Source organism: Cupressus sempervirens, chromosome 3, assembly GCF_028749045.1.
Source record: "Cupressus sempervirens isolate cs-2001-9-10 chromosome 3, ASM2874904v1, whole genome shotgun sequence".
Lineage (NCBI taxonomy): Eukaryota > Viridiplantae > Streptophyta > Pinopsida > Cupressales > Cupressaceae > Cupressus > Cupressus sempervirens.
Window position 1 is genome coordinate 1,009,438,669 of NC_143120.1, and position 10,623 is coordinate 1,009,449,291.

A 10,623-nucleotide genomic window follows, 5' to 3' on the forward strand; every position below is an offset into this window, starting at 1 on the left:
CTTCCTTTTGTATCTTGCCCTGAATATTTTGTAGCTCTTCCTTAATACTTGCTTTACTCTCAAAAATATTACCAAAAAATCTTTTATTCCAGATTTTAACCTCCTTTTTTACTTTTCTTTTAATTTTGAAGCCACTCTAAAAGAGCAGTTCCTTCAACATCAATATTCCACCATCCAACCAATTTACTCTCAAACTGTGGGTGTTGCATCCACATTTTTTCAAACCTAAAAGGAAATTTTTTTTGATATTAACCTTTTCAGTAGAAAAAAATCAAAGGGAAATGATCTGACCCAACTTTCTATAATGCCTCCAACTTGCATACAAACTCTTTAGTCCAATTAGGAGAAATAAGAGCTCTATCCAATCGAGCCTGAATACAATCATCACCTGGCCTCTTATTACTCCAGGTAAACTTAATTCCATGAAGGTCCAGGTCCATTAAACCCTCCTTATTAATGAAATCCATTAGATCCAGTCTCCCATCCAGCTAGCTCACATTACCCCCCTTTTTTCATGGTCATAAAGAGGAACATTAAAATCCCCCATGAAGATCCATTTGCCAAAGTAGTCTTTACTCTTTATATAAGATAGAGTTTCCCCTACCTTTTTCCTAGAGTTCTTTATATTTGGAGCATACATATTAACAATATACCATTCATTATTTTTCTCAATACTAGTAATTTTAACCACCATGAAACGTTTACTAGCATTCAAAACAATTCTTGAGTGGGATTTCTTCCATAACATCAAAGTTCCCCCTGAAACTTCTTCTAAACTACTTTCTTTTAAACATAATCTTTAAAAGACTTGATTTGTTCAACTCTCTCCTTCTCCATCTTTGTTTCTTGTAGAAAAAGAAAATTTGACTCAGTTTTCGTTTCAAATCCTTCCCTTCCAAATTCTTCTCCTCAATTTCAAAGTCATTCCTAAAGGGAACAATTTCTTTACACAAGGGTGTCTCAAGAGGCTTAGGAATAACATTCTGGTTCTCAATAAATTGGATATTTTGGGATTCTTCCAACACCCTCGATCTACTTCTATCCATCAGAATTTCACCCTTCTCTATTTCCTCCATCTCAACTAGATCTTCCCAGTTTGTATCATTCTTCTGATAAATGATTAATTGCTTCGTCATGTCAACCATATTCTCTATATTTTGCTCAGGTGAGGCAGAGTCTAACATCACCCCAATCTCCTAATTTTCACTACTCAAGTTTTCCTTCAAGGCAGTATTTGGCATTATTCCAATTTCCTAAAGTTCTAGATTCAAATTATCCTTCACACCCTTTGTATGAGTAACTTTAGGTTTCCAAACTTTCTTATGGGTTTTTACTTCCTTCTTTTTATCTTCCTTATCAGTCTTAGGATAGTGTTTTCCTTTGGTTTTTTTGTTGAGGTTACTGAGCTACCAAATAAAGGTTTGAGATTTTTCAAGAAGAAAAAAGCTTCGAAAGAGGTGGTCAAGCACTTTCCCAAAAATAACCAGGAGAATGTGAGACTCGTGAAAGTCGGTAACTTCTATGATCTTGCTCAAATTAAGGACATCTGGCAGGAGGTTCTCACCTATGTGTAGGTGTATTTCATTCTAGATGGTAGGGCTTCGAGGGTTCATCAATACCACTTTTTTTTTCCTAAACCACTTCTATTATAAGAAAAGAATCCCCTTTCCTTTCTATTTGGTGCATTCTCTCCTCAAAGGGCTTAAAGCCCATAAGCATAAGGATTCTAGATCTATTATCCATGAGGATCTCATCCTACTTATCATTGAGTTTTGTCGAGACAACACCCCTGCTCACTCTATTTCTAGTAGTAAATGGAAAAGGGAAGGGGAAAGCACACCCAGTAGAAAGGAAAATGTTGGTGGTTCTTTGATGAAAAAAAAGAAGAAGTTGTAAACAAGTTCTGGCAATAGAAATAGACTCTATTTAGAGCTCGAATGATTTGGAGGATGATGCTACCCCTTGGGTGATGACATGGCCCATACTACAAGTGACAAGTGTTCTTCTGAGACCAATGATATCTCTATCATCCTAGATGATATGTTGGCCCATGATTCTTTGCATTCTTCTCGTAGTACTGTCAGCAAGAGAGGTAAGCTCTCTTCTAATAAGGGTAAAGCTAAGGATAATGTCCCTTCCTTGAAGTGTAAAAGAAAAAATAGGATTAATACCAGTCTCAAAATCAAGGGTATTATCATTTAAGAGGATAGTGGAAAGATGGTGAATAGGGAGGTCTTGCATGATAACAATGTTAGGAAGGAGAATAGTAATAATGACAAAGATGGGTTAATCAACATGATTACCCATACATTGGATACAGAGCATGCTGAGAACTCCCTTGTTAATGCTACCCTTACCCTTGATCCTGTGTTAGCTAATGCTTCTCTAGCCAAATGTGATCATGAAGATATTAATCTTGATACAGATAATGAGCCCAATACCCAAAACTAGGACTTTAAGGAAAAGCTGGAAAAAAATAATATTCAAGAGAATGATGATTCTGAGGGTGTCCAGGACTTAAAAGGTGATGATAATGTTCTAGAATTTATGAATAAAGCCAAAGACAAAGCTAATATTGGGATCGTGCTAGACAATTGGATGTATAATGAAATTTTAAAACTTCACTTATCTATTTATTCCTTGTAGGAGAAGTCCCTATTTTTATAGGTCAAGTTGGATGAGGAAAGTAAGAAGCAGAGGAAGATGGATCTCTAGTTGGGAACATCCCAACTAAACTTCAGGATTATGAAGCTTCCCTTAAAAAATTGATTAAGGGCAGTGAGATGAGTATGGAGGGTGTTACCTCGTCCATCTTGGCTATTGTTGCTTCTATTGGAAAAGTTTCTCCGAATGAAGCTAACCCGACTAGTCATGCACCGTTGTTGTCTGATGGTTCGAGTAGAAGAATTAGACAAAGCACTAAGAAAGTGGACCTTTCAGCTTTCTGTGAAGAATATTCAAGACTCTCTCAAAGAGGTTGTCATCTTAGGCACATCTATTACTGGTAATATTAAAGATCTGGTCTAACAAATTGTTTCCTTCTATTATGTTTTTAACCAAGTTTTCTTTGGACTTTGGGCCCCTGCTATTTTGTTGATTTATGTTGGTTGTTGGTCCTTGTAAAACCAACTTGACTTGGTTGTTGGTCCCTATAAAACCAACCTTTGAATTCTACTTTGATATTATAGGTTGTTGGTCCCTATAAAACTAGCTCCTGACTTTTATTCTTTTTTATTTGGGGTTTCAGGTCCCCTTCAAACTTGCTTTTGCCTGATCAAAACTACTAGACACTATTTAATATCCATTTATATTAGAAATCTTAAATGACAAAGCTCTCATGACTAGAAAGATCTTTGACAAAATTATTTATAGAGATTAGCTTTTAGATTGCATTGTGTATGATTTTTTGCTTAATATTTTTAAACATAGTGTAAACTAAAAATCTAATATCCACTATCTAATATATTGTTAAAAAATAATGCAAAAAGTTACTTAGAATTACAATAGTCATTCATTCTATATCTATATATGAAGCCTCTATGGGTAAAGCTTTCATGACTAGAAAGATATTTGATAAAAATGTTTAAATAAAAGACATTAGCTTTTCATTTGTATCTACATATTTTGAAATATACTCCGAAACTAATATCTACTATCTAAAAATTTGAGTGATCACCCTTCCAACTAGAATCTCTTATTCTTCGCTATTTTTTTTAATTTTTTTTTATTGAATTTTTTTTTTAAAAAATTAGTGAAGAATAAGAGATTACTATCTAAAAATTTGAGTGATCACCCTTCCAACTAGAATCTCTTATTCTTCACTAATTTTTTATTTATTTATTTATATTTTTTTTTGACCTTTCAATTTCAAAACATCTCACAAGTTAATTTCGATAAGCTTTGGATAGCATTTCGTTAGCTGCCAAGTATCTCATATCACCTTGCACTATGAGTCAGCGTAATCGGCAAATGCTAATAAATCCCAAATTTTAATTTGGACTCCGAGGCATAATTAAATATTCTGATATGACGTGTACGCTTGCTCTGCTGTAGTTATCCAAAACGAATTGTGGGCATTTTTCATAGCCGATGGCATGCCAAGCATTCTATTTGACACTGCAATGGCCGCTTACTCATTTTGCCCTGAATGCGAAGCTCAACATTTAATCCAGGGAAGAATACCGGCTTATTACCACACTGAACTCCTTTGAACGGTTATAATGCAGCCTAAAGCAGAATAACCGCATTCAAGGGGATACCCTGGGCAGGACTTTACAATGGGAATTGCAAGGCTTGTTGCAAAACATCTTTCGTCGAAGAAGATTCAGGCAATAAACAGGTTCTACAGCTCAAATTCATCAAGCATCGAAACAATTCTGATAGCAAACAGAGGCGAAATTGCCTGCCGTGTAATAGGAACAGCCAGGCGTTTGGGAATAAAGACTGTGGCTGTGTATAGTGAAGCTGACAGGAATGCTCTACATGTAAACCTAGCAGATGAGGCTGTCTACATTGGCCCCGCGGCTGCCCGGGCTAGCTACCTCAACGCAGAGGCAATTCTACAGGCAGCCCGGCGCACAGGCGCTCAGGCTGTTCACCCCGGCTATGGATTTCTCTCTGAGAGTGCCCCATTTGCAGAGTTATGTGAAAGGGAGGGCCTCAAGTTCATTGGGCCGCCGGCCTCGGCGATACGAGACATGGGGGACAAGAGCGCCTCCAAGAGAATCATGAGTGGAGCAGGTGTCCCGGTCGTTCCAGGCTACCATGCAGCCGAGCAGGATCCTGAGCTTCTCAGATCCGAAGCCCAGAGAATTGGCTACCCAGTTTTAATCAAGCCTACTCACGGTGGAGGTGGGAAGGGAATGCACATCGTCTCAGCCCCGGGTATTGTTTTTTCCTTTAACTCTGTGCTCGAATTGTTTAGGCTTTCCTTTTCATTCAGTCACTTTTATGACACTTAAACTTTCAACAATTTAATTTCAAGTCTACTGTGATTTTGGTAAAAAGTTTCAATTTTCATATTCAATTTTGAAATGTCACAAGTCAAATTGATATACTTTTACATTTGTGATTCAAACATTTCTTTAGATTTATTCTGAATTACCTTAAGCCTATGTCTATTTACACTTCTTTTGATTACTTTTGCTGCGGGGATTCAAAATGTTATTTTTATCTTGTTCTTCAGACAATTTTTTTAAAAAATTTTCCTTTGTGGTGCCCTAAACAGCTATCATTATGTTTGTACTGATCCTTCATATAGCTCTTTTCATAGCAATGTTGTCTCACCCTTTGCTTCTCTTTTTTGTACATACAACTCGTTTTGTTGAGCTCCTTTAACTTGTCAATCTGTGTAGTTCTGCACTCTGATTGACTGTTTATGTGACTCCTCTTATCAAATAGATTTGAATGGTCAACAGCTTTGTTTTACGTTATGCTCCTTTTGATTGCTTATGACTCCTTTGATTAAGGGCTTTAATCTCCAACAGGCATATCTTAATCTGAGCTTCAGGCTTTACATGTTTTTGACCTTTTGATTCTGTTAGTTAACTGCTTAGAGAACTCCTTTCATTAATGTCATTTGATTTATAATAGGCTCGTTTTATTCTTAAGAATTACAGTGATATGTCTTTTGCCTTTCTTTTCTCTGACTTTTGATTGTTTTAGGAATTTCTTTTATTTATGGTACTAGATTTTATTTTTCAGAGGAGTTTATGGACTCTTTACATGCTGCCCAGCGAGAGGCTGCTGCATCCTTTGGCAATGAAGCTGTGCTTTTGGAAAAATACATTGCTCGCCCACGGCACATTGAAGTGCAGATTTTTGGAGACCAGCAAGGTAATGCTGTACATTTGTATGAGAGAGATTGCAGTGTTCAGAGGAGGCACCAAAAGATAATTGAAGAGGCTCCTGCACCTAATGTTTCAGAGGAGCTTCGACACCATTTGGGAGAAGCAGCTGTATCTGCTGCCAAAGCAGTGGGGTATTATAGTGCTGGTACTGTGGAATTCATAATGGATACTCAATCGGATGAATTTTTTTTCTTGGAGATGAACACCCGACTTCAGGTTAGCAAAAATTTGAATACCTAATATAGGCACATCAGTTTCTTGAGTTCAAAAAAAAAAATTGATATTAAATGAACATTACCTTACCATTTTTTCTCAGCAGATGCTTTTAATTGAGAAAGTATTAATATGGAAAGAAATTCTACTAGAGAGACATGCCTCTGTTTTAAAAAGCTGCCATATTAATAAACATCTCATACAAGAACTTCATAACCCATAGCATTAAAATCTTTTATGAATTTCTTGAACTTTCTCTACCGGTTCTTACAAAGCAAATGAAGAGACTTTCACTGGAGGGTTCTTTGACAGACTGTCAGTTGGCACTTCAGACACATCCCCTTCCTTCTTTAGTGTCTGCTTATAGTCTCATGATGGATTGCATTCAGTGTTTTGACTGTCTTGCCTGGAGTCTTTTCATACAGCTTTCTTGGAGCTGCCAGAAGTAGAACATTAAGGAGTGGCAGCCCCCTCAGGAAGACCCTATGCTCTGCCACAAATTATCTTGAAAGTTTGTATTTCTTCTTTACAAATAAGAAAATTGAAAACTAAATCCATCTCTGGGATCCCACGTTTAGCTATAGTTTCTCTCAAAAGTCTTTGTAGTGGCAGCCCCCTCAGTAGGATACTATGCTTCTTCACAAATTATCTTGAAAGTTCGTATTTTTTCTTTACAAATAAGAAAATTCAAAACTGCATCCACCTATGGGATCCCACCTTTAGCTTTAGTTTCTCTCAAAAGTCTTTGAAAAATGTTTCTGGTTTTTGTTATTGAATAAAAATTCCTTTAGATCTTTCATCTACTAAAGTCATGCTTCAATCAATCTCTCTACTCCAGGTGGAACACCCTGTAACAGAAATGGTAATAGGCCAAGACCTTGTGGAGTGGCAGATTCGGGTTGCAAATGGGGAGTCCCTTCCACTCAGGCAGTCTCAGATTTCCTGTACTGGGCATGCTTTTGAGGCTCGGATCTATGCTGAAAATATTCCCAAGGGATTTTTGCCTGCAACTGGTGTTTTGAATTATTACCACCCGCCTACAGTTTCCACAACTGTGAGGGTAGAGACTGGCGTCAGGGAAAAGGATACTGTAAGCATGCATTATGATCCTATGATAGCAAAACTAGTAGTCTGGGGAGAGAACCGGAATTCAGCTTTGGTTAAACTCAAGGACTGCCTGTCTGACTTCCAGGTTGCTGGGTTACCAACAAACATTTCTTTCCTCCAGGCGCTTGCTAGCCACTGGGCATTTGCTAGCGGTCAGGTTGAGACCCATTTTATACAGCACTTTCATGGAGATCTCTTTAACAATAAATTGGCAGAAAATGAGCTGGATAGTGCTAAATTTGGTGGAGCACTGGCTGCTGCTTGCATCTGCATGAGGGAACAAGCCAAGGATGGGGCATCTTCACTGTGGCATGCTTCTCCAGCATTCCGCATCAACAGTGAATTGAAGCGTGGCTTTGAACTGAAGTGGAAGAGTGAAATGGTTGATATGGAGAGGGTAACTGTGGGAATTCTTGTAACATATAAGAAAGATGGTGCATTCTTTGTGGAGATTGAAGATGGAGACTTTCCTGGCATTACAGTTAGAGGAGACGATGTTACAGGTATCAGGGAAGGAAAGTTGAAGCTGCATGTTGACGGGCTTGGCATGAACGCGAGTTTGGCAGTGTATTCGAAGGACTCAATTGAACACATATACATTTGGTATGGTAACCATCATCATCATTTTACTCAAGATATGCAGATAACACACCAGTATGAAGAGGATCTTATGAGTCAACCACGTAAGTCTTCTGATGCAATCACTAGTGTGAAAGGAGCAGTGATTTCACCCATGGCAGGATGCATTGTGAAAATTCTTGTAGAAGAGGGGAAAATGATTGGCAAGGAACAGCCTGTACTGGTTTTAGAAGCCATGAAAATGGAACATGTTGTAAGAGCACCACGGCAAGGTTATGTTCGGCAGTTGCAATTTGGTGTCGGGCAACAGGTTTTTGACAACTCTATTCTCTTTGTTATTGAGGAAAAATAACATCTAAATGTAATTAAAAATAAATAAAAATTCAAAGCATCTGGCATGACTGCAAATTTCTCTGGCTTGTGTGTTGGTGATACTGTTTACAAGAAATTTTAGGTTTTGACTATCATGGGAAAATTCTGGTCAAAACCATCGAAGTACTCAAAATGTCTTCTGCCTGTAATGCACCTCTTGCAGTATCAAATTAAATGAGATGGTTTCAAAAGGCGACTGCCTCACATTCTTAAAACATCCATCTTATATTACAACAAGGTGCATTGAAGGAAACACATCACCATAATCCTGAATGCTGATTCTAGAAATATGTGTTTCACAACTCTCTCTTCTTGAGATAAATTCATGTGCTGTCTAGTTAGTATTGCATGTGTTCAAGAAATTGGCACTTAATGCAACTTCATAAACACAATCACTCAACAATCATTGTCTGCCTTTAATGACCTTTTTGCATTTTTTTCCATGGTTGCTTTCTCCTTCTAATGGAAAATCCCATGCAACTGATAGATATAAGAAAAGCAAAGCATAATTACAATGATCTGCCAAATCATTTAGAGATACAATAAGGATTTAAAGAAAAAGAAACAACGTACAAATCTGTGCATATGGAGCAGATGCCACTAGAAGCAAACGTATTGGAACTAATCAAGATAATATATTCAAGAGATTAAATTAACTAACAATAAAGTAGGATGCATGCACAAGAATTATGATACCAATACACCGGATGCATTATTGCAAAAATGGGAAAAGAAATTCACTGTAATTTGACAATTAACAATCATCTACCTAACATTTTAATGGTTGTAATAAATCTTTATAATCGATCTCAGGGTGTATGACTCAGTCTACAAGTATTCTATAGGGCTTATCGTGGAAGCACCAGAAATCTGCTAGCCACAGTATCTACCTAAGACAACTTCGGGAGTCTATCCTAGTGGTCCCATGGAGTAGTGCAACAGGATTTAACACTGGGCACTGCAGTGAGAATTTACAGTATTGTACACTGAAACCTGGCCACATGTACATTTGAAATTTTCTTATTCGGCATGGACAAATCAGAATTCTTACCAGAAAATCAACATGAAAAAATAGCCACACCAATTATTTCCATCCTGCCACTTTGCAGTAGATTTTATTTAAAGGTTGAGGGATTATTAAGCTGCCATCTCTTCCACTTCTGCATATAGACTATAGCTAAAAAATGAAGGTCTGTTTTTTCAGCTAAATATTCTCTTTCTTTATATTTCCACAAAACTAAAGCAGGACCAGAAACTGACTCTATGGGACCCCATATGAAGAAGTCCGAAGGAAAATATGAATAACCATACTTACCAAAAGGCATTGGATACAAAGATTGTAATGCCATTTTGCAAAATGCTACAACACAATACAAATATAGAGAAGAATATATTACATTTAAATCTAGCACCCAGGAGTATGTCCCCATCCTTAATTCAACTAAATTTCGCCGACTTATACACAAAGCTCTGCAGCTTTACCTGCTACAAATATGGAGTAGGTGCTTTCGTTCTTCCACTTTGTTGCCATAGAAAATATCTTCAACTCAACCTTTTTTAGTATTTACTTAATCTCTGGTAGGTATATTATAAATAAACATTTTAGTCAATGTTCAGGTTTTAACATTATGTAATAAACAGACGCTTCTATAAGGATATAAAGATCAGGACTGGCTTGTTTATTACAAAGTTTGTTAGCAAGGAATTAGAGTTTCCACGTAAGATATTTATGCTGATGGGCGTTTCTCTGTTAGACCATGGCTTCTGAGTCTGTCCCAACCTTGTACAAATCTAGGGGAATATTGTAAGACAACAAGAGAAAAGTAAAGTTTTAACATGCATGTGGGGTTGACATCCAACCTGCGCTCATCTGATTTTGGCTTTTTGTGGTGCTTATGTAGACCCTCATTTCTTTATGCATTTATGCCTTGCCAGTTGCCTCGTGTTTTTTCTCATGTTGACTGGATCAAGTTTCTTGTTTGCATTCATGGGAGGTTGGTTTGATAAATAGTATCTGAAGACTGATGACTTTGCCTTTGCCTTCATTATCCCCTTTATGTTATATTTGCTTGTTGACTTGTTATCGGCTGTCATATTTCATTTAAGTGGTTCTTTCTTTTCTTTTGCTTGTCCTGTTACCAGCTTTTCTACTAAAAACTAAAATGCAATATACAAGTCCACCATGGTAGTCCATGTCATTTGCACAAGGTGCATCCAGTGTGGAGTCTGATTTGGTTTGGACCACTAGTGCAATAGGTCCACATTGATAATCACAGTAGAGTATGGGATTTTTTATCTTCAGCATAAGTCAAAGGGACCAAGAAATCATAATGAATCCCTGTATCAATATTTGGCTTACCTCTGTATATCAGCAAATGATTCCATCTGATGCTTTGGACTTCTATAGATTATCACTGTCATTTATCTTGACAGAAAAGTGAATTGAGCCTTGATTGCAGTCAATGGTAAATAAGGGTAAAAATAATGTGGTTGGAGGACTATT

At 37.2% G+C, this 10,623-nt stretch overlaps 1 protein-coding gene across 1 annotated transcript; it reads left to right on the forward strand.

Annotated features, from left to right (window-relative positions):
* Positions 1-4,082: 4,082 nt before the first annotated feature.
* Positions 4,083-8,156, forward strand: MCCA (methylcrotonyl-CoA carboxylase alpha chain). Its single transcript, XM_089822805.1, has 3 exons — positions 4,083-4,884; positions 5,704-6,065; positions 6,901-8,156. Exons 1-3 carry the CDS (start codon positions 4,278-4,280, stop codon positions 8,098-8,100), a joined length of 2,169 nt encoding a protein of 722 aa, XP_089678931.1. The 5' UTR covers positions 4,083-4,277; the 3' UTR covers positions 8,101-8,156.
* Positions 8,157-10,623: the final 2,467 nt, after the last annotated feature.